The following is a 25,903-nucleotide window of genomic DNA, read 5'->3' on the forward strand; positions in this document are numbered from 1 at the left end:
TGCTTTCTACTTTGCCCGCAATGTCTTCATTATTTATATATGCAGGCACTGGTTTCCAGCAACTGGAGTTGAAGCAAGCTGATAAAATATTCATTGCCCCCCCCCCCCCCCTGCTCTGTGCCATAAAGCCTAAATGTACTCAAAGAACCTTTACTGCACTGTTACACACCTGTGACCGGAACTGGCGATTTGTCAGGATGGACCATTATTTAACATGGCACTAATTACCCAGATCAATACATTTCACTGCTATTGTACTCCACAAACTTCTGTCATCGTAAAAAAAACCCCTGTGGGTGTAGGACGGAAGACATTAATCATAACTGTCTCTGTCAACTAGGGAAAACATAGGCTTGCTATTGTCAAAAAACTAAGGATTAAATAGATATAGGATGAATTATTTGCAACTTAAAGTGGACCTGTTGAAGAACAATCTCCTTCTATGCACAAAGAAAAGAGTGCTACAAATGTTCTCAGGAATGGAGCACAAATGATTTCCTGTACAATGCTTTGAAAAAATAATATCGCACAATTTGAATTTGAAAAGGGAGCCCTAACAAATCAGCGGGACAGACACGGTGAGGAATAAAGAGTTCTGCAACTAGTCAATGAAGAAAAATCAAGTTTAAAAGAAGAGAGCATTTTTTGGCCATAGAAAAAGGACCTATGAATGACTTTGGTAAAGAAAGGGGGAAGAGCATGGTGGATGGATGACATCCAGAAAATTACATGAAGTCATGATGTAAAGCACAACACTCACCTGGCAAAAGATAAGGCCAGATGGAAAGATAAGGTGGAAGCAAGGTTCCAGTTTTGAGGTTTGCCAAGGATTAAAGTGACTGTGATAGTGAGGAGAGGATTGTACCTTGCCCATATTGGTTCCATTTATGGACCATAGGGTAGTTATATATCTAATTTAGGCTACGTGCAATGGCTCTCGTTCGATAATCAGCTGAGGGACGATAACAGATGAGAATCTTGCGTGTGTACAGTGTTCGTACGCCAATGCCCTGGAGGGTTCATGGACAACAAACGATCATAATGAAAGTGAAGGGGAGAGAGCACAGCAGGGTGCCGCTCTGTCATTCTTCCCCTCCCCTCCATAGAGCAGAACAGCGGTGTATGTACAGCACTTGTTCATCCATCGTGCAGTCGTTAGTCGCTGGAAAGCATCCTGAAAGATCCTTTCAAACTACAACTATTGCATGTGTATGTGTAGCGTTAGATTACAAGTTCTAATTTGCTAATCAAATTATTGGCCCCTACATACCAGCACTTATCTTAAACTGAAGCTTCAGTTCTGAGCAATAGTGCCAGGGGAGTGCCACATTTTCTCATACCCAAAAATACCAAATATTTACTGTACATATATTTAGACCGCTCCACCATTTCTACTAAACATAACTGTTGAAATCAAGCCTTTACCATCAGGGTGCTATTTCCACAAAAGTGTGTGGAAACAAACAAATACTTCATATATGTAAAATCTGGAGAAAGCATACTATACTGTATACAAATATTAATGCAAAAGTTTTTATAAGTATAACAAGGTATTATCACACAACGTAGGAGCAGTACATACTGTACAGTCCAAAAGATATATAAAATGAAAGATCATTTCACCACTACTGGATGTAATTAGGAAAAACGACTAATGAGGTCCTGGAGACCCTACTTTTCAGGGTACAAAACACCATTTTATCAAGGAGCACCTATATAGTGTGTTTCACTGCCTTGTTATACATATCCAATATTTCTACAGTAAACTCCCCATTATCTGGCACCCACTGGGATCAACAGATTCGAGATAAATGTAATTGCTGGTTGCTTGAGAGTTGCAAATAAAAAAGTACTTATAAAATAGTATAAAAATACTGTTTTTACAAAATAATCGTATGCAGTAAAGTATATGAAGAATATGAAAGTTACAAATCCCCTAATAGTCAGATAAATATACCTGTACTGTATAGTATTAGGAAGAGGGGTGCTAATTAAAACATGCAAAATTAGGCCGCTATACCCTGATAAGTATAATTGTAGGTTGAAATAAAGAATGAAAAGAAGGCCAGGGTGTTTCAACGGCGGTGAAATGTATTAGATAAATAGTTTCAAAAAGAATGAAAGATTGTCTTTCTTATGCATACAAATACAATGTTTACAAAGGCGCTGGTTCTCCCCACAAAAGACAACTTGGGGGGGGGGGGGGGGTTAGAGAGAACAACAAGGCAATGCACTCGACATTAAATTCCGGCTGGATTTTATATTTATAGGTAGTTAGAAATCTTGTGTCCCCCTATCCCATATGTAACCCGAGGACTACCTGTATGTCTGAGAACCCTGGAGACAAACACACACTGCCTTGTATCAGTCTGTTTTTTAACTTTAAAATGTAATGGAGAGGAAGGGGAGGCCGGTTTGTGTTCTAGGGTTATATTGTAATTTACACCTACGCTTTACCATAGTGGGTGGGACAAACCTGCACTGTAATTCCAGAAAGTAAATGCAATTGAAAATCTAAACTAACAAGAAAAATTGTGGAGCACTAAATCCAATAAACTACATGTTGCTGGAAGATTTATTGGGATGCAGTGCCTGTGGTTTTCACTAGTACCTAACCCCGCCACCCCTAAAGAAAAAAAAATCAATAGGCTCTATGCACTAACTAGCACATTAATTTCTAATTAAATCTATACAAGTTTAAACAGGTAAATGATTAAACCTGAAAACCATTTCACTATATGCGGTTTTCAATAAGGTAAGTTCATTTACATCAATTATTCTACTCAGCCCAGCAGCCTGCCTTTTACAGGAGGCATAACAGGAATTTCTTTTACTGTCCAGAGACTCGGTCACCTGGGAGCACCAGAGAAAATATACATTATGACAGATGAGCATGTTTTCATTGCATGAAAACCCATCTATCTTAAATGCTTTATTAATTATATAAGTCAGATCCATCATTACAGAAATGTTTTTGGCATCAGTGCCCAAAATCAATGATTTCCTTTTACAATCCTTGAGCATAAATCAAGGAAGATTTGTGAGCCTGTGGCCTTTTTACTGTACATAAAGAGGGTAGCGGAAAAGGACCTGTGAACCTAAAGTTCAATATGTATAATAGCTATAAAGTGTAACTCCAACTTACAGGTAAAAATAAAAAACAAGAATAGCAACTGGTGAATAAATAAAACACTAAACATACATACCTATTTGTGTTGCTCTATTTCAAACTTTCTGTTGACTGAACAGCAGATTTTAAAAAGTGGCTTTCTCCTGTCCTGGAATCAGTCTAATAGAAAAATACCCATCAGAACATCCCTGACTGTGATAAAGAAACATGTTGGTGGTTGCCACAAAGGTGGATAACCTCTGGCTGTGTCCTTACTGAGCCTTTTTTCCCCATTCTGTCATTTTAAAAAGGGTTTGTAGAAACTTAGCACTGTAGCAGAGCTCTTTGCCTCGATACTATTTAACACAACCTGGTGTGTAGAAAAGCATATTTCCAGGTGGCCACTATGGTTCCTTCCAATCACCCCCCTAAAAACTACTCTGTCCCAAAGAAACTATGGGTCAGCAGAACAAATTATAGTGGCCAATGGAGGGAACCAACTAGTACAGAAGGTTCACTGAGATTGATGAAGGAGGGTCCAGATCGAAACTTCAGTAAATCACCCGACAAGTTAGTACAATACTGTTATCTTCACAGGGTACTGCTATTTTGTTAACCCCATGAAAAGGTTGCTTTAAATGTTATTGCAAGTACAAGACCTTCCTTTATACTCTTTGGTGGCCCATGTCTACTCCTTCTGGCCTATGTCTACTTGTTCTGCAAGTAATTTCCAAAAGAGGAGTCCAAAATAAGAATTTCAAAAGGAGAAGGACATGTGTCCTTCTTCTCCCCCATTCAACAATAGCTCTCGCAATCTGACCGTTATGAAATTTTTGAGTCCTGTAATGATGTAAGAGTAAAAATACGGAACCCTATCTCATTGATGTTGATGCAGGTAGTCAACATTCCCAGAAGGATTGAATCCTGAAGAGACCAGTGTGCTAAAATTGAAGGTTATCTTCTTTTAATATTTTTTTTTTTACCCTAAAGGGGTTTGCCAAAACAAAAGCCATAACTTCTGTTTTTAGCACCCCATGATAAAGGAGTGGATGGAGACTCTGCCCTGACTCATTTGTAAGCACCTTTATTACAAAAAACACAGTCTACTGCAGGCAGGATGGATGGGTGGCTGTACGAAAAGAGCCAAAGACCAACAGTTGAGCTCCTGAGCTTTAAAGCAGTGTTTTTCAACCGCTGTTCCGCGGCACACTAGTGTGCCTTGAGAGACCTTCGGGTGTACCGTGGGAAATTATCCAATTTCAGTTAATTGGTCCCAAAATGATTTATTTACTGCAAAAAATTTGTCTTCATTTGTCTATACCAGCGATGTATAGTGATAGGCAGAACCAAAAAAAACTCTTCCACTAGATGGCAGCAGGTAGCTAATTTACGTGTCTGACTTTTTGGTGGTGTTCCGTGGGATTTTTGTAATTGTAAAATATGTGCCGCGACTAAGAAAGGTTGGGAAACACTGCTTTAAAGTATACACCCAGTGAAAAAAAACACTTTTTTCACAATTTTGGATAGTGTGAAGGATTAGAACCCTGTTCAGGGTTTCACTGCTATTCATGGCTCCATTAATAGGATTTCCATACTATACAACCAATGCTCTGTGCTTCTTACAGTCATGTTCATTTATCAATTGATAGCCTTTAGACAAGGGGCCAGGAATTTGGCAGAGGATCGAGTATTAAACACCATGTGAGATTTCTAAGCTATGACTCACAGCCCCAAGACTTATCTCTAGAAAAATCTGAATAAAGGTATAAAAATGTATCTAAGATATCTAAAAATATTTTGTGAACAATTTTGGTTAAGGCCAATTATAACTGGTTCTCTTTAAAAATGGCCAAACTGGAGAAAATAAATCTGAATATGTTTTTTCTAATTAGACATTAGATGTTTATTTAGACATAACTAGTAGACACGTTTACTTGTGTTCCTTGAAATAAAAAATCAAAATGCAAAGCTTCTGTACCATCACAAATTATGTGTCTGTGCCCACCCCTTGATGAGTGACAAGCAATAAAGTAATGAAGGTTTTTTTTTCTACATTTAAAAGAAATAATGTTATTTGGACATTTTAAAATCAACATTTATTAGTATTCTCTTAACTATTGAGTCCTGATATTCCTAAGTGACATTGTTTTAAGCAAGCATGTTTACTGCAAAAAGTGATAAATATATTCCCAATACCCTAATTTATCAGCAATCCACGGTTATCCCTAATATCGATTTCTAGGAGATGTGAATGATGCAGATTACCTAATTGTAATAATTAAATAAAAAAGATAATAAATCATGACAGTGTCGTGAAAGGATACCAGCCTGCCAGCCAAGAAACATCAGCTTGTTTATTACATTTATTTGTTCAGCAATGAATTGCTGAAGTTTGTAGGATTTGCAGCAAGTCCCAGGTTGCCATGCTAACCATGGGTTTCAGTTGTAAAAATCAGAAAAACGCAGGGAGCCAAAAAGCATGCAGGCCCCTAAATAGCCAAAGGTGACTAAGTGTCTTATGATGAAGTGTTCAACCTGCAGCAGTGCAAATGAATTGGTGCAAACCAACTTCAAAGCGGATCTCGAAAGCTGCAATAGCAGTGGTGACCTAACATCTGGCATCATTTCTGAGTTTGGCTGGGAAAGCATTCACTTTTTTTTTTTTTTTTTTTTTTGGGGGGGGGGGGGGGATTTTTGCATTTAGTGCATTCAATTTCCTTTCCTTGGCTATGCAATTTCCAGTTTCCTTGGCTATGCATAAACCTACCCAACATTACTTTTGGGGTGCCTTGAAACGCATCTGTAATTTTTATTATCTTTAAAGCAAAGTTGTCATATTAAATGCAGGAAATCCTCACACATGGGCTTGTCTAGAACTAGTATAGTATTATTTCAAGGGGAGCTAAGTTTCTTGACTTCAAAACAAAGAAAACCCTGCTACTATTTGCCTGTGCAATAATAATGTCTCAACTGGTAATTTAGGCACTCTGGGAAGAGGTGGGAATTTCAACTTCGATGAAGATGTCTTTTACATAATTCTCCCTCCCCATAAGTAAAGTATATATAAGAAGATTGGAATAAAATGTATACCAACTCCAATCATAGTAAAATCATATATGATGTTTTACATAGCACTAAGGTAAATTAATGTAATCAGTCTGTGTTTTGTCTTACTTCTCCATACAAAGTCCTTACAAATGTTTTGGCAAACACAAAGTAAAAATATAAATTCTGCTTTATAAATGCTCCTGGGCACTAGCCTTTCAATTAAGTTGCAATTACCATGCATTTGTCAGGGATTTACCATCCATTAACACTGACTTCTATGAAAACATTGATTTGTATATAAGCAAACCACAAGCTGATCTTGGGCTGGTAATACAACACTGATGGTTGTTAGATGTTGGCAAACAAACCTACCACCAAACAATGTCTCTCTTCCCCGACTGCCAAATATTTATGCTTTTATTACGTTAGTGTATATTTCAGTGTTTTCTTCAGACAGCCCAATTCTGGTCCCTACATTTCAAACATATAGGTCCCAATTTCTCGATTTAGGATGGGGATACCATTAAAATAGGTTTCAGGTTTTCAGGGAACCCCTGCTATAATTATTATACCCACAGCTCACAGTATATTACCATGGTGGTCAGGGTGAAAAGATTGCCTCTTACATTGCATTGTGATAGCCAAAAAGATCATTGGTGCCAGTTAAACTGACCTGAGAGACAGAAATTGCTCAAGGAACTCTTAGCAACCTCTGGTATAACCCTATGGTTCCAGGGGATCCTGGTTGAAAAACCCTGATCTAGTTACGGAACTCAAAAGATGTATATGGAAATTATGATCTTAGCTCAATCATCTATTATCTACTGGCACCTTAAAATGGAAAATGTAGAATAAATACGACACCAATGATACCAAAAAAGAGCTATAAGTTAGCATCCACCTATCTCCATCATCACGTTGGGTGAATGTGCTTTCAAAGGGTTCTGACAAGCTGAATACACAATTTGTAACTGATGTGATTGTATCTGACAATGTGTATCATTATAATAACAGGAGTGAACAGGGTGTAAAAAGTAGCCCTAAAAGAAGCAGAAAATGCTCTTTGATGATTTCTTTCCTATCAATGTGAAAATCAGTCATGAGTAGTGTGCCGTCTTCTCTTGTGTATCACCTTCTGCCCACCACCGAGTTCCATTCCTGCCTCACTCCATCCCCACAAATCTCTACACATATCAAAATCTTAGTTCTTAGCACCATGGTTTCTGTGTTCTCCCGTATGTATTCTGCATCCTCATACGTTCCTCATATATACCTTACATTGCTTTGTCTCAGTTCTCTGATGGATACACTTGGTTTGTGTCTCTGCTTTCCTCCTTTGGTTTGCAGGATTCCTCCTTAGGTATGTGACTCTCTCATATCCTCAAACTATACTGATGACTTCCAGTCGTAATCTTATCTATACTTCTATGTACTGGGGCCAACATTCCAGCTATTACAATTGTAGAACGTATTAGTTCAGAATGACCCTCATACAACTTACTGTTGATATTTGACCTCCTTTATATACTGCAATGCCTTACTCCATTGCCCTTTTTATTCTTCTCACTTTTACACTGCATTATTATCCTTAATAAGACAAAATGTGGGATCTGGCAGGAATCTAGAATCCACAAACAATGGAAATGATGCTGTTGAGTCAAGAGTATATATCTGGGTATTGTAGTAACTCTGAGAAACCAACTGAAAGTTTTATATATCTTATTTAGGCAAAGAAACTTGTTAAAAGCACATCAGGCCAAAAGAGAGGTAATCCAATAAATAGGTATAACAGTATGAACAAATCTAGCTTTTGGTTATGTAAAAATAAAGAAAACTGGTATTGAAATGAACACATTAAGCTTTGTAAACATTCTTGTTGGGATGGATATGGATAACCAACATTTTACCCTTCCAGGTTAAAAAAAAATACTCACCAGCATGGTGCAACTATAACCAAAAGCCTAACATTGGGTCACTTGATCGTAGCTTAGCAGATCTTATGAAGATCGTCTTTTTCTACCTTCGAGCTCCAAGACCATGTGGCCAAAGCTTAGGTTTCTGGTTTGGTAATAGCACTGGAGAGAAGCTGGAGCATCATTTTTCTCCCCGAAGCGTAAGCCATTACATTATTATTTTAATTACATTGTAAATCAAGGCAAAACATTTTACTTAGTTTTGAATAAAGTAGGGAAAGGTCAGAACCCCTGTTAAATTTTTACTGCTATCAAGGGCTTCGTTATAGGGATAAACTCTGATGATGTAAGGGTGAATCTTTGTAATGAAGCCCTGGTAGTCAAAACTTGGGTTCTTTTTCTTCCCTGTTCTATTCAAATCCTGGGTTGACATACACTTCGGGCTCAATTTATAAAACAGGAAATCAGACATTCCCTTGTGGCAATCTTCCAGGTCCATGTGTTTCAATGGCAATAATTGATTCCCACATGGGAACGTCAGATTCCCTGTTTTATAAATAAAAGTACTATTTAGGATGACTATAAGAAACAGAATAAAGAACTGTATGGGAACACCTGTTTATATGAAATAAATACATCTGCTACAAAAATACACATACACACATTTCATGCAACAACATAAAACATGCAGAAATAATGAAAGAATGTAATATCAAAATAAAACAAAAGAAGTGATTCATATGATTCAATGGTTTAAAAAAGTAAAGAATTTTTCTAACCACTTTATCCTCCTGTAGAATATCCAGAAAGTCGGGAGAGAGTGCGACAAAAGAAAAGACAAGAAAGGGAAAAAGACAAGGTTATTCCAGCTGGACAATGTTATACTAGGAAGATTTGGTAATACTGGTAACAGACAAGGTTAGAAAGATTAGACAGAGTTAAACTAATAGGACAAAGTTAGGTTAGACAGGGTTTTATTAGTAAGACAAGAAGAATACATGTTAGAAAAGGTTCTGTTTTGGTTGTGACACTGCAACTAGAAATCGCCCACAAGTGACTGTAGAATGACAGACCCTCCAGCAATGAGCTAATCTCTTTAAGGCAAAAATACTCTTCTCCTAAAATTCTCTGTTGGTAATAATTGGGCTCAATGAATTGCGGTTATGATTTTGCTGATTCGTTGGATATGTCAGAAAGGTAAAGAGAAGTTCAGTACATTTTCTACACGTATGTGAATTTTCTGCAACAGAATGGAGAATGCTAAAAAGTTTGCATTGCAATAATGGAGGTCTACATGGTAACACTGGACTTCACATACCTGAGTGTTAAGGAGATTTCATGGAAAACTGCTCCTAGATTCTGCCTCTGATTCTGACTCAAAGCTTAAACTTACAATTTCCAATGCTCAGTGAATTATTCTTGCAGCACAATGTTGAGCACAATTGTTCTCCAAATGAACCATTGTATACACTTGGTTAAAACCCGTTTTTGTACAGATAGTTCCAGGGATATGTTAAGAATGAACATGGGGAATGGGTGTAAAAATGCATGTATCCCCTTTGGTAATCTAGATCTAAAACCAGCTAAAAAGGTTAGCCGAGGAATTGTGTATCATTATATATATATATATATATATATATATATATATAGTGTGTATATATATATATATATATATATATATAGGGTTTACTTCTAGCATCCTTTTTGCAGCTTTTTTGGCAAATCAATGCTGCTGTTTGTCTCTGGCTTTTTCTCAGACACTTTAGGCGTGATTTATTAAAGCTCTCCAAGGCTGGAGAGGATACACTTTCATCAGTGATGCTGAGATCTGGTCCAGGATTCAAAACATTTGCTAGCAAATAGCAAAAATTTGAAGACATCCATTTCAGGTTTACTGGATCATCCAGTTTCACTGATGTGGGTGTGTCCTCTCCAGCTTTGGAGTGCTTTAATAAATCGGGTCCCTCCTGTCTACAGACGCACTTGCTCCAGTGTCGGCTACACATCATTGCATTGGACTAGCTTACCAACATGGTGGACCATGCCTGTGTAAGAATATGTGTAACGGGGTGACAAAGCAGGACTTCAACTGGGAAGCAACAATCACCCCATAACCATAAGTACAAGGACCCTCATAAAAGACTCACTAGTTATCATTTTATTGAAATCAACAGATTTAAATGACTGAAACAACTTTTTCAATAAAATTACCATGTAAAGCTTGTGAGGTTTAGGTGACTAAGTTTATATTTATTTTCATGGTAAATCCTATGATCCCTAACACAACCTGCATTGCACAGAAACCTAACTTATTTTGCAATATACTCCTCTAGATTATTTTGGGCATCTTAAGAGGTTTCAAGTTGAAGAAACCTTAGTAAAGTAGTTTTAGACAAACCAGAAGTTGCATTTACGGATTCTACATGCAGTTGTACCTATTGGTATTGTGGTGTGACCCCACTAACTCCTGCATCTGGGTGGGTGGATGGATTTATTGTTACTTGGATTGAATGGGACCTATAGGAGTGGCAGAAATCCTTTGTTTAAGGCACATAAGTAGCAAAGTTCCATGTAAACTGTAAATCCTGTTTAATACTGCTTTATTTTTTTGGCTCGGTGGAAAAAAATCCCCATAACAAATGGTGTTCATCTTTAAAACATTAAGCAATTCTATCTTTAGCAGCACGTATCTGTGACTTATTTTGAAATTAGCAAGAGTTTCCATTAGGAACATGCTTATTTACAATATGTGGAAATGATGAAAGCCATAATACTTCAATGTGTGAGATGCTGACTAACAAGTGGCTCATATTAGGTTTGCTCTGGATAACATTTAGATAGCAGATGCCAGACAAGCTGCAATTTCAGTGCCAAGCAGAGGGCTGTGTACGTCATACAGAACCGTTAATTTGGTGAACCTTGTGATTTGTGAGATATTTAATATGGCTGCTAATTAAATTAAATTCTAAAGTGCGTATTATGTACAATAAGTCTCTATTTAGACATTCTTCACTGGATTATATTTAGCGTATCATCATTTATTTGGGACCTGAATGTTCATTCATAATATTTTCATTAGGATAACTGGTACTACGTCTGGGAGTGTTTGGAATTTTATCCCTGCAAAATCTGGTCCTTAGTGAATTTTAAGAAGAGGTAAAATAAGCACTGTCACTCTTTGAAAAAGTCAGGCAGAAAAAGCAACAGTGCTCATAACAAACACCACTGTAAGTCTTTATTCTTGGAGGGTCAATTGCTACTAATCATTTGAACACAACCTTTGATGAACACAACCTTTGATGAACACAACCTTTTGAAGGACATACCACCAGCAAGCAAATAAATCTTTCTTTCACTCAGCAGGAAAAAGATTCCAACCTTGCATTTCCAATCACTCTAAATACATTTCTGTAGAGCAGGGTAGGCAACAGGTAAATTGTAATCCACTGGTAGATCTTGTCCCTATCATTGGGGACATACAAGGGGTACAGCGGTGCATCATGTTCAGAAGGCTACAGAAGTAACATGTCCAGAAGGGGTGCAGTGGCAGAACAGATGTATGGACAGTATAAAAGTGAAAGAGGTGTGGGGGGAATGAGGTTGCAAAGACTTACAGAATTTTATGTCTTTGTGTTAAACAGTGTACTGCTATTACAGGCTGAACCCTCCCATCTAAGCTAAATCTATCCAGCAAGACTAGAACCAGAGAGCCCAGTATTAAGCCCAGATAGCCATGCCTGAATGTACCCCAGCCTGCTGAGAACTCAGATCTACCAGCCAGGCCAAAACCCAGCTATCTCCACCTCTCCAGGGTTGCCTACCCCCACTATAAAGTAAGTTAACACTATTTTACCAGGTGATCTCCTTTCTAAAGGTATACTTGTAGTGGCTTCCAGGCTAAAAAGAATGGACTTTATCAATTGTACCAGGGTTTTTTTTGCCTTCCTCTGAATCAACTATGTGCATAGGGTTTTTTATATCTGAATGTGATGGACTTTTTTCAACCCGACTTACTATGTAACTATGTAATGCAGGTCTTCATCGGTATAGATTTTACAGCTAACTCCAATCAAAACTTAGCTTTGCATATCGTGTGAATGTTTTAGAACCTCTCTTCTGGCTGGATGCCTCTGGCATTCTCGCGAAAATTTCCTAAATGCAGCTGTGGGAATCCTCCTGTCAGTGAGCGATCCCCAAGCAAGCCCTCATTCTGACCTGTAGTGCCCGCGGATCTCTTACTCAGAGGAGGATTCTCACGGCTCCATTCAAAAATGCAGCCGCGTTACTCCTCCTCTTAGAGTGAGTCATGCGGCTTGCGTTTATGAATAAGCGCAGCCGTGGGAAAAATCCGCATTCATTCTTGAGCAGACAGCGAGACTCACACTGTGTTCCTGGATAGAGAAATACTATCTAAGAACACATACAACTAGTAAAGGGCTGCAAGAGCAATCAGGGGAGCAAAGCTGATTGGTCCTGCAGGTCCCAAAAATTCGGTCTCGCCAGCCAAATTTACAAAGGCTGTACTCGCCTACATGTTTGGTAAGCAAGAAAGGCCCAATTTGCCACGGGACCAAATGTAATAAATTTGCTTGCTCATCCCTAATTATAATACACCATAGCTAATCTTTCCTGGTAACAGGTTTTTCTATGTAACTATGTAACTATATTATCAATGCAGGGGAACTCTTATTGGTAAGTAAGAAAGAAGGTTTTAAGGCTGCTGCACAAAGGCAAAGATTCATGCTGGGTCACTGCACAGATGTGTTACAAATAAGAGCACAATAGGATTTAAATAAGAATACACGTCTCTGATACTTAGACAATATGGGCTCTTTCTTGAATTTAGCTTTAGAAAACAGAAAAAACAATAAAGAAAAAGCTGATTTTTTTTCTTTATATTACCAATCTTTATCTGATTAATATTCCCAGACCAGACAGGACTAGTGAAGGATATAACCTAAAGGAAGTTTTGATTTATATAGCACAGAGAAGCGGAATGGTCCAGGTATTCATTCCTCTGTTAGGCAATAGTGCAGTGTTCTCTTTAGTTCTGGGATTTACCATTTTTCCTTCTCCACGAGTGATGGAAAGAATCACTGTGAAAATCAAACTTGGATATAGTCTGTCATTAGTTTATCGAATGTTGGAAGCTGGAAAGCTGGAAGTAATGGGGTAATAGCTAAACAGAATAGATTTGGGCTTTACTGGACAATCTGCAACCCTGTTTGCAGCTATGATAGCTTTTAACTTCTGTCTGATCAGCTTCCAGGTGATGGGGAAGAAAGTGGAAAATAGTCCCTAAAGACCATCCAGCTTTTTTAAAACTTTACAATTTGGCTTGAATTTAAAAAAAAATTATATGAATTAAATAAGATAAGGTTTTTAGAAGGCCGCCGAGCCTATTCCACATTTTTAGTGCTTCAGCCTACAATGCATTAAATTTCAAGGCAATTAAACAATTTTTTAGTGAACCCGACTTATAACAAGCTAAAGTTATCACTTTTCTTCCCTAGTCTTCCCTGTCTACGGGTAATCTGAATTGGTCAGCCACTTTGCTAATTTAAAATATGATCTGTAGTCTGTAGTGCTGGCCTGGGAGCTTTAAAAAAGTCACACAATTCTTAAAGATATTTGTTTGTGTAAAAATATCTATTCTACTATTGGAAGAGTATAAAGTATAATGGAGTATTAAAGGATATTGGGTTGAGCTTTTAACAACAAGCTTGTAAAATTATACTTGATACCTTGAGTATACAACAACCCATTGAAGATAATAAAAGTTGTCCTGTTGTTGGTTTCTACAAGATACTAAATGACACAAGTAAGATTATTATATATTATTATTGTTATTATATTATGATGTTATAGTTAAGTTAAATTATTAAATCTATCTAGTTTAACATTAAACTTACATCCTTGTTTCATGATGCCTCTGCTGTCTCTGCCATTGCATAGGACCAAAAGTCTCAAATCACTAGTTAAAACAAATGTGTTATATGTGTTATTATAATTATTAACTTAATTTTATTGTTTATATTATTATTATTTAAAATAACAACTGCTATGACAAATAGCATTTGTTAAAAATGATGAATTAGGCCAAGTGCAAGGTATATAAACTCTCAGTTGGAGTGAATCTGGGGGTAAATCTAGCCTGTTTATGTGTTTTGGGGGTATCCTCCTTTCAAAGTTTTTTTTTGTTAATTGCTTTGTGTTTTTAAACTTTTATCTAAGTAAGGTGAATAAACTCTATTTATATTCATAAACACCACTTTGCATTTTACTCAGTAAAGCTGGGAACACAGCAATGGATATTCTATGCGTACATCCAGTCGGGTTTTCTTTAAAAACAATTTTTGCAGTTTAGCAAACTACCAGATTCAATTATGTAACTAATCAAAACACCTAAGTATTTTTAGTTTTGCCATTTTTACACAATGCACATTAACAATGTGAACAGCTATGCAAGTTTAGACTATGCAGTGAAGGAGCCAACAGTCAATCCAGTTGTTTAAGTCCTGATGTCTATGTAAAACCCATAGTAGAGAGTTATTAAATGTCTATATTAGTTTTGGAATTTTCTTATCCCTGGGAATCCCCCTTTGCTTTATTTGGCTAAAATTCTTACATAGAGATTCTTCCTGGACTGTGTACCAGGAGACGTTGTCTTTTGCTTACAGACGCTATGCTAAAAGATGACCCCCTTTATAAATCCTGACGTTGGATATTACATAAAGCATCTGCAGTAAGATGTAGGGCAATAAAAGAGCTCCTGTCATCAGAGATGCCATCTGAATTTAGCAATCTGAACTAATAGAGTCTGATATAATGTGAACACAGAGACACATACAGAGTCTGCTAAGAGTAACTATGACTGGAGAAATGTAGTGGTATCATCTATTGCCATAAGACTTTGTTTACCCCACCCCTAGGAAATGGGTGCTCCCAGATGTTCTCACTCACCTTCTATTTACAAAAACATTTTGCATGATTAAATAATGATTATTGTACAAAACCTGTGCCCTGATCTTTGGTTCAGAAGCTTACACTCTGAACAGATATCATATCAGAACCAGGAAAAAAACATGATACATATATAATAATCACTGTGATCAGGCAACCTTTAAATGTAACGATGGCTTACCTTGCTTGAGCGCAATGACACTCTCCCTCCACAACGTGCGCAGAACTTTGTTTGGCAATATGAACAGTTATGGCCACAGCCATCTGCAAACTTTGTTTTGTGGCAGATTCCGCAGGTAGGAGCGTCCCCCTTCTGCTCCTGTTGCTGCTGAGCTTCTTCGCCCATCTTCTTTACTTGCTCTTTATACATTTCAAACTGCTGGTGCAATTTCCTGTGAAGAGAAAACATTCAATGTGGATTAAACTTAACATTTATATTGTGTAGTCAATGAAATCAGATATCTGAATCATATTTTTTGGAGTCCAAGCACTTCCTATTGGCACACTACTGGGAGCACGAAGAGATATAAATATCATGTTGATCCTGCATTAATCAGTTTTGCATACAACACTGACAGGTTTTCCACCAGTCCCTTTTACCAGGGTTCAGTGAACTAGATCAATTTTGCACTTTAATTAGGGGTATATTAGGTATTAGTGTATTAGGGGCTTTATTTCAGATTTTGATATATATAAAACTTTAAAATAGTTATTAGATGGCTGCCAGACATAAATCCTGATTGGAGCATCTGAAAGTTCAGGTATTACGGATTGGCAGTAATTATTAAGGTTTGCATAGATACTGGCTGACCAGGTGGCAAACAAAAGCAAGTGGGCAAAGTTTTGTAACCTGTCCAACCAATTTACACCACCATGCTTCATTTGCTTAGCAAACTTTTGAGAGTGGAGTCTACTAATACCCAAAAGACTACTTCCAAAAAACCTATATAATGTCCATGGGCTTCTAAAGAAATCAGATTCAGCTTTGCCTAAAACATGCCGTATGAAATCAGGTAAGATGGCTTATGATGCAAATGACCAGAAGCTAACAGTACAGCAATTTTTTAAAGTGTAAAATACGGTTTTCGAACACAGATATATATCACTGAAATGCTGAAACTATCTCTGTAAATCTAATCAATTTTAATATTCTACTCTTTGGTCTATCATTTGTCTATTAGTTGATTTCCACAATAGCGATTCCTACTGGTTAAGCTGGGCATTACACAACATTCTATGAAATGTAATCAGCTGTGCATAAAATGTTGAAACCAAATTGAAATCACCTAATTAGATATGCAGCCTAATTGATATTGTACTAACAACCTCAATTGTTATGATCATATCCTCAATGTCTTGTTTCAGCAGTGGTGTTGTTGATCTAAATCTGATCGCACAGTCTATCAGGCACCGGACCCATAACTCTTAACAGAACCGGTCAGACACCCCATTCCTCAACAATAACATTTTTGTGCTATGTATTATGGCTTTTATATTGCCCTGCCAGCACACAGCACTGCAATGATAGTGCGGGAAACAAAGTTCCCATTGAAGGAAATAGGTATTTTCAGAAATTCCAAGCAAAAATCTGTCACTACTCATGGCACTTGGGAGCAGGACTATGGGGTGGTAAAAAATATAAATCCTCCCTTTGGAACCAAAATGGGGTTTTAGAAAAGGAGACTAGAAAAACAATATATTGTCATGAACGCCACCATCAAAAGCATAAAAACTCCCATGCAACAAAAGTGCAATAAAATGCCGCTATTCTACCTGTTAGCTTCTGAACCTATTACAGATATAAGGGTCTATTTATAAAGCAGTGAATCTGATATTCACCAAATATTCTCTGGTGGAGAATCAATCATTGCCATTGAAGGACCCGCAAGATTATCCAACAGAGAGTGTTTGGTAAATGTCATAATCACTGCTTTATGAATAGACAATAGTCAATAAATGCATTCACTGGTTGTACATTATGATTTTAACTTGATTTTTCATTGAGAAAAACATTATTGTTAATAATGATCAAATATTGAATTAATCATTCACTTTGCTGAATCGTACACTTTATCTAATCCAAATAGAGAATCTATAAATACATGACCTTTACCAATTATTGCATAAAAAACAGCAAAAAAGGAGGAGAATCTATTACATTAGTCAATAAGTAAGAGAAGTAAGGTCCCTCCAATTTTGGTAAAATTTGGTCAGTGTTTCAGTGATAAGATTTGCAACATTTTCAGCTGTTATTTTGGAATCATGTTTCCATGAGAGGGTTAAAAGCAACAGGACTGGTGCAAGTAATAGAAGTTCCAAAAAAATATTGATATTTAACCAGCTTTGCATTCTTCAAAGGGTCACTCAACCAAATGATTTTTTTTTTAATTTTTAATATCACCACATGGCTGCGGCAGGTTGGGCAGGGCTTGGAGCTGTCTGCTATGAATGACAGATGTGGACAGATGATAACCTCAGATTCAAATTGCTTCCTGTCTCTGCCCAGTTCCAAAAGATGTTTACAAGGACACAATTGACACATATTACTCTCACAACCTAACCTCCAAGTATTGCTGTAGAGCATTTTTCCAGCCCTTTTTAACAAGGGAACCCCTTGAAATAATTTTAAGGTCTTGAGGGAACCCCTACTATTATTATAATTTTGTCCACAACTCACAATATATTAGTATGGTGGTCAGTAGAAAAAATGCCTCTTAGATTTCTGGCCAGTGGGAAGAATGCCAACTCTACAGATAGCCAAAAAGATCACTGGTATCATTTTAACTGACCTAGTAGGCACAAACTCCTCAAGGAACCCCCAGCAACCCCTGGAGGGACCCTTGGTGAGAAATAATGTTGTAGAGGAATACCCAAACACACTCAGTTTGGGTTCACATATTCCTCTTACAACCTAAACTCAAAGCCATGATGTAGAATATTTCCCCAAACACGTTTCCCTTTCACAACATTTCCCTTTCACAACTTAACCTCCCAGCAATGATGAAGGAGAATACCCAAGCACACCCATTGCAGGCTTACATATGGCTCTTCCAACTTAAGTCTGCTGGAAAGGAATACTCAAACATACACTGTAGACTCACATATGCCTCTCACAACCTTACCTCTTATCACTTATGCAGATAAGACACCCAAACACCCCCATTGCAGGGTCTCCTAACCCCCTGACAGCCTATACTTCTAGCCGTGCTGGAAAGGAATGGCCATATGCAAATTGCAAAAAAGCCTCTGACAGCCAAGTCTCCTAGTATTGCTGGAGTAGAATACCCAAATCATATTCCTCTTACAATCTAAACTACTAGCAATGCTGTATAGGAATACCAAAACACGCTACAGGCTCACGTATGCTCTCCTAATCCAACCACCAAGCCCTAGTGTAGAGAAATACCCAACACATCCAATACAGACTTATAAATTCCTCTCACTATCTGGACTACTAGCACTGTTGGAAAAGAATACCCAACAATGCCTTCTACAGCTTCACAAATCTCTTCCGAAATCTAACCTCCTACTAATGTTGGAGTGGAATTACCATACACACCCACTGTAGGTTACTGTAGAATCTACCCTCCTGCCATGGTGAGAGGAATACCCTTTAAAAGTGGCAAACACCTTATGACAAGCTATTAAGCTCCAATCGGAATGACTGCTACTTTATAAATGGGGAGATTATCATGTTCCAACCCTGAAGTGGCAATTTCCCTGGAGGATGGCGATCTTTTCAGCTGATCAACCATTTTTTTAACTAGAGCAAAACAGCTGCAAAAAACTTTCTGTAGCTAAACTGTTTAACTTTTTCTGTGGCCTCCCTTGGTATTATTCTACCTTTACTATTTACTACAGGTCCTCTTTCAATATATAATATTTTGGCTCATTTAGGACAGTACATTTCCCTGATCTCTTTCTATACCTCGCTGATTCATAGTGAAAAGTCTGCTTGCTAAATAATCTATCACTTTCCTCCCCAGGGAAAAGGTCACAATTAATATGTGGCATCCTGGGTGTCCTTTGATGTATAATTGACAGGTTCTGTGCATTCAGATTTACTTCCTTCCAGGTAATAAAACTTCCAAAACAGCTGCAATCATGACAATGGCAGGAATGATAATGCCTGAAGATTTAAAGGGACAGGGATGAACATGGATACATTAAAGAATATCTAAACCTAAGAACAGAAATTTAATATGTTGCCTCTTACAAATCCTTGGTGTGGTGGCTGCATTTGTTTGATCTTTTCAGGCTTAGTTCATTCTTTGCAAGTACAGAAAATACCTCTTGATCTAGTCAGAAATTAGTTGTTGTTGATCTAGTCAACCTCCAATAATTATAATAAATAAAATTTTCTATGAGTTTGTATATAACACAATTAAATTAGGCCAATGTGTTTCCAAACATTGCTAACAAATTCTTTTACAATTTTAAGAGATTTCGATCACAAAAATAAAGAAATGGATAGTTCCAATTTACCATCGTCCCATATAAATATATAAACAGTTGGTGGTAGGTTGCTGTGATCACTATGATGTTTTTATGATTTAAAGCTAATTGATGGTGGTTGATAGTTGTCAGATAGTTACCCTGTGTATATCCTCAGTGATTTTATTGAAGTTTATTGGAGTTTTTTATATACTTTCAATAATTGCAATCTGCCAACCACATGTTTTTCTTGTTATTTAGAATTCAGAAATGAAAGCATTGAAACTAGCTAGTTAATGTAATGTATACAGCTAATATAATATTTGGTGCTTTGGAAAGCCAAAATGCTGATGGTGCCGGGTGTATTTTGCTTACATAAAAAAATGGAGATCTACCTTTTCTAAGCAACTCACCACCACACACATGGCTTGAGACAGGTGTTTGGTAACTTATATCTAAGGATAAGTATGAAATAGTTTAACTAGCCACACATCGGTGAGAATCTGTATTTATTACACCAGAAATGTTTGCCAATATTAGTAAAGTTGATGATACATTTTGGTGATGCAAGAGGTCATATCTAGAAAAGAACTTGATTGTAGTTACCATTATAAAATCAAAGCACAACTGTTACTTTTTGTACAAACAGGAAGTAGAAAAGGAAAGTAGGAAGGAGAACATTTAGGTGTAACTAAGGCCCAAATTTTTCTTATCAGTTGTGGATGGAAAAGGAGACCCTGTTGGGTTTTTACTGCCCCTGCTGCATAGATACACTCCTTATTTGCCCTGGTGACCCATGTCTTCCTTAAGCCTCTTGCTGTGTACTACCAATGGGACAAAAATGTCAAAAAACCCAGACAAAAGTTTTTTTAAAGCTGAACTCTAACCCAGCCTTTAGCCTTGACATTTGTGATTTTCAGCAAGTCAACTAGAGCCCGCTTATATCCTAGCTGATGGACATCCAGTATCATTTAGCACTTCTGCCTGACAATACTTTCAATGGTCTTGTCATATATTGGATTTGAATCCCTATAATTATGGAGCCTCAGCATCATATGTGGGTGATACCAAGGGCAGTCTACATGCAAAAGCAACCTTCCTTAGAGTGCACGCTCAAGGTATTTTGATATTTGTTGCATAACTTCCTTCAAGCCCTCCAAGCTTGCATCAGTGTTGTGAGATTGTCTAAGGAGGAAGGGTAGGGTGGTATGATGGTTTTATATGTACAGAACTCTTTAAGCCCCCCCCCCACACCTCATATGATATGCCAGCATAACATATAGAGGCTGTAAGGTCTGGAAATTAAATCAATACCTGGGTCAAATATAACATATGCATTATAATAATAAAGTGATTAATATTGAAAGATTAAATGATTAAATGTAACCTTTCCTTATTATAACCTAAAAAATGTGGGATTTATATATATAAATGTTTTATATATATAATATATATATAAATATTGTAATATAATATAAATAAAAATAATGTAATATATATAAATATAATATGTTTTATATAATAAGAAGAAATAGTTAAAGAAAAGTTCATTAGCATAAAGGTACTCTCCATGTGATAGAAAGAAATTAATTGTGCTTTGCTTATTTGATAGCGTATATGTTTGCTGCTTTTGTTTTGGCTAGAGTCGTGCTTTGACATGTCACTTGTGAATATTCAGAATTTGTCTGCAACAGACATATTCTATTTCATAGAATAAAAGTACATTTCAACTTTCTTTAAAACTCCAGCAATAAAAAAAATCTTATTTATTCACTGCAGCCATTGAATAAGCTATGGAAAGTAAGTTGTAAACATATAAAAACTCAGATTTTATGATAAAAGTCCCTTTCAAAAACCTCTATTGCTCTGGCAGATGTTTAGTAACGCAGATGCAGAAGTGAAGTCTTCATACTCAGTGATCTTTTTTGAGTTTTTGACATCATGAAAAATGAGTATTTCTATTTAAGTGGTAAACACTGAGTCCGCGGTAACTGTGAATGTCTCGTCTACCCAGGACACCTGCTACAAGATGTAAGTAAAAATATTCAGATTCGGAAACATATTACAAGTGCCTGAAATTGCAATGTATGAGCAGAATAAGGAGGAGAGCAAAGAAAATAGTTTTATATTGCAATTCTCTGCTGCAGAAGTTAAATTTACCAGGTCTTCCTAACCAGAGAAGTTTTATTATTTCCTGGTGTTGGTCATAAACGACCCAATGACTCCAGATAGCCCCCCACCCCAGGAAAGGTATACACACTGCTTCATTGCCTCCTGCCAACTAGGATGCAGATTGGCCGTTCATGCCTGAACACTATCACATGGAGAGTTCACATGGTACCCTTCACTACGATGCCCAGCTGCAAAGGGACGTGAAATTAGGGCTCCATTGGAATGAAGAAGAAGTAAGGAAGCATAGATGAACTTATTGGTGGACTATCAGAAGACAATATCATTCTGCTGTGAATATTTAACATTTCTTCTTAACAATCTCCTATTGTGTTATTTTACTATTAGGCATCAAAAGCCATTAAGCCATTAAGGTGGATCTATATTTATATTCTAAAGTTTTGCTGTCTAACATGGATTTATTTGGATACCTGTAAGTTGATCTCCAAAATAAACCTGACCACTCGCCTCTCCCTCCTACTTCCCCCTAACAGACTACTGGGCTAAAAAAAAGATCTAAAATCAATTTTTACCAACCTAGACTCGTTTTTTTAATGTTTTACAGAGCTTGGGTACTTCTTCACATATCCACATCTTTGCCTACTTATCATGAACACTTGGTATTGCCTGTCCAACAATGGAGTCCTCTCACCATCCAGAATAGGCATATTGTCAGCGTACGGGAACTGTTGGAGCTGGTAGGGTGTGGGCACTCTGGAGTGCTGGATCAGTGGTCCCCTACAACTGGAAATGGCACTGGCTGGGGCCTGGATGGCAAATTTATTGTATTGGAAAACTGTGAAATGGTTGCTCCCCTATGCATAGTGATCCGATGTTGTGCTCCCGACGAGTGGCAAACCACACAGATGGTAACACATTTGCACACAGCTATGGTAGCAGTATGGTATGGTTCCATCAAAGATGACCATGTGGTCAAAGGCACCTGACCACTCTGATTCACTTGAGATCAGTTGGGAACCTTTTTAAGCCAGCGTCAGAATGCTGCAGTTCATGGCGGGTCTGAAATTCCCTTATATCTTCCTTTAAAACATAGGGAAAATAAAACCCTTGTAGGACTGGTTAGAGATGGGTGGGAAGAGGGAGAGCTGAATTTTGGACTTTTGCCATTTGACAAGCCTAAATGTGACAAAATAATTGTCATGTTAATTTTCTAATTGGAACCTCATGTGAAAAAGACTAGTCAACCAGGAGCCCATTCACTTCTAGATTAATTTAATAATGGGGCAGATCTAACATTTTTATGAAAACCCCATGGATGTATCCATGCTTCTATCAATATTCCTATGTATACAGTGATCAGGTAACACATTAGGTGTTACCTGATCACAGTATTCCTGACTCAAAAGTCAATCAGACATCACCATGCGAAAAAAAACAAAACACTTTACATGTGATTATCCAACCATTATATTTATCGACTGTATCCGGTAGGACCAATTTCTGTAAAAACAATTATAAAATTTTACAGTTCTTAAGAGTTAAAAATCTTTCCTTTTGCACTATCAGTGAATCCTACTATATTCTACTCTTCCGTGGGCATCTCGTCTCGTGTTTGACAAGTAATGTGGCAAAAAGCGCCTGTAGTCTATCAAACGTTACAGACATAGTCGTGTACGCCAATAGACACTTATCTTCCCATTCCCTTTTTCTCTATATTAAAAAGAAGGGCCACAGGGTTGCGAAAAAGCAGCATCACAACAGTAAAAGGATACAACAGACTAAATAATGTAAAGTCTTCATAAATGTTGTACAGCTCTGCAGACTGAACTTATCCTAATCTCAAAATAGTGATGTCACGGGGTGTTCAGTTACAGAACTGCTAAGTAGAAATGACACTTTAAAAAAAAAAAAGTCTGCATCCTCCCGCACCACCTAAAAATAAAATTATATCCCTTTGCTCTCGACATTTACCGTTCCTTTAAACTGAAAGCTTTATTTGTCGGGAGGCGAACATTTTACCTGTGTGTATGTCAAGGCAGCATGTTGTACTTTGATGGCTCATGCAATTAAAGTAATTTGAGTGACTTGTCAGGAACATTATCCCTGCTAGCGAGGATCTTCCTAGGTGTAATCATATTTCGATGTACTTAACAGCCAGCTAGGGAAGTGGCTATTTTTAGGTGTCTGTATTGAAAAGGCGCCGTACTGTACATTTTGAAAGGTGAAGGGAGGATAAATAATAAAAACGCCAACAAAGAACACTATTGGCTGCATAGCGATTATTTAAAGTGATCATTACATTGTGGTGAATCAAAAAAAAAAAAGGGAGTAGGATTTTTAATTTATTAAATATAGGTGTTGATAATGCCATTGTCTTGCCCATACAGTATCTAATTCTGTGAATACTTTCCAATTTCGTGAAGGTATTTTAATAATTTTATTGATATGCATCCATATTGCACCCAGCAGCTTGTGCCGCACTTTGGTTGTGCTGCTTTTTTTTCCAAACATACCAAGGATAGTTTTTGGGGGGACAATTAAGCTGTTTGAAAGGAGCAAGGGAGGAAACTCACATGCTTATGCAAACTCTTTGCAGATAGTTTTCTAGCCAGGATTGGAACCTAGAACTGTGCTGAAAAGTGCTATCTGCTAAGTTATACATGTCACCCGAAACTTAAGGTGCACAGAGATTTGTGGTCAGCTAGGGGTGGGGATAAGAGACACCGGTGACATCCACAGATCAGGAAGTTCAACCCACTTCCTGTAAGCCTACAGTGTCAAGGACCCGCCCTCTGGGGGGCAACATCACATGCTAGTCTGTACAAAATTACATTACAATACAAAAGTGCTGTTCACGACAGGAGCAGGGTCTGTCCACAACCAGGGAGAAGATGTCACGTATTCAAGAATCAAATCCTAAAGTGACGTACAACTTTGAACAAATGGCAGTCAGGACAGTTTTTACGGCAGAAAGGAACAGACAATGTCCCTTCTATCATAACTGTTCTTACCTGCCTGACCGTCATTCAGCTGTCAAATTTTGTTTGTTTGTTTGTTAGCAATCCTGGCTTCCCTTGTGAATGAATGAACTCAACGTTTTACTGGCCCAGCCAATCAGGATGGCCAAAGATCCTTTTCAGGAAGAGGAGGACGATGACGATGGAGACACCCTGCAACGGAACAGGTGAGTATTGCAAGTTTAGTTCTGCTTGGCAGAGATAGTAGAGCACAGAGGTACCATTAAGGTGCCCAAAGAGGTGGTTTGCATCCAGCCTAACGTTAGGCTTTAATTCTTGCCCACTGGAGTTCTACTTTAAGTTTCTTTCCTCAAAAGGTTAATAATTTCCTTAGATCCATAATGTAATTACTCTATTTTATATGGCCTTTGCATAAGTAATTAAAAGCAGCTCGAGAGAAGAAAAGATTTTGGAAGTGGAGGAGTTAACCCGAGGTGTTCCCCACTACCGAGGAGCATAAACGGCTTTGCCTATTTGTACAATGATGTTGTCTTTAATATTGTCGATGATTTGAGATGGAGACACATTGATTTTCTGCTGATTCGACCTGTGACACCGATTGCTTTTGTTTTCCCTGGCATTGCGGTTCTGTTGCATGCAGCACAGAGAAATCAATACCCAGGAAATGGGATTCTGCAGATGTCTGATTTGCTCCGCGACGCCTACGTTTTGCACATAAAAAATGAATACAGTGGATGTGGGCATCCTTAACCGGCTTAAATAATTAAAATATGTGTTGCAGTAATTATTATTTACATAGAACTTCACACACTGCTCAGTAAATTTATCAGGCTATTAATTCCACATGTCTTGGCAAATAAGCAGAAATAAAAAATGGCCCCTAGCATTAAAGGGAATGTGTGGTCCTTTAAAATTGTGTTTATAATACATGTAAAGGAGATCAGCTACATATAGAGATCCCATCAATGCATATTTATGTTAAAAACTTGGTTGTATGTATAATTAAATATAACATATGTACCAGCAATATTTGCATAATACAAAGTCAGACTTTGCTTCCTGCTTTGCTACACAATGGTTTTGCTTTACTGCTCCTTCCCATATTACATAAAGTCATGTGACTAACAATGCACCGTCTGTATCTGTTTGTCATTTGCAACCCCTATTTAATGTACAGCGCTGCGTAATATGTTGGCGCTATATAAAGCCTGTTTAATAACAATGATAATAAAATAATAATAATAATAATGCACTCTTTCTGTGGCTGATATATGTTATCCCAACAGTTGTTACAGACATTGAGCTTCCAATAGTGATTTTTTTCTACA

At 37.4% G+C, this 25,903-nt stretch overlaps 1 protein-coding gene across 39 annotated transcripts in view; it reads right to left on the minus strand.

Moving 5' to 3' along the window:
- Window positions 1–25,903, minus strand: part of RIMS2 (regulating synaptic membrane exocytosis 2) — a 384,644-nt gene that overhangs the window by 305,794 nt on the left and 52,947 nt on the right. For 32 of the 39 annotated variants that reach the window (XM_072410769.1, XM_072410774.1, XM_072410766.1 and 29 more), the window contains 2 exons: window positions 15,215–15,425; window positions 8,850–8,861 (listed from right to left, as the gene is read on the minus strand). In XM_072410769.1, coding sequence (XP_072266870.1) covers window positions 8,850–8,861; window positions 15,215–15,425 — 223 coding nt within the window. The remainder of the gene's footprint in view (window positions 1–8,849; window positions 8,862–15,214; window positions 15,426–25,903) is intronic. The other 7 variants (XM_072410779.1, XM_072410756.1, XM_072410788.1 and 4 more) reach the window with 1 other exon arrangement.

Source organism: Pyxicephalus adspersus, chromosome 5, assembly GCF_032062135.1.
Source record: "Pyxicephalus adspersus chromosome 5, UCB_Pads_2.0, whole genome shotgun sequence".
Classification (NCBI taxonomy): domain Eukaryota; kingdom Metazoa; phylum Chordata; class Amphibia; order Anura; family Pyxicephalidae; genus Pyxicephalus; species Pyxicephalus adspersus.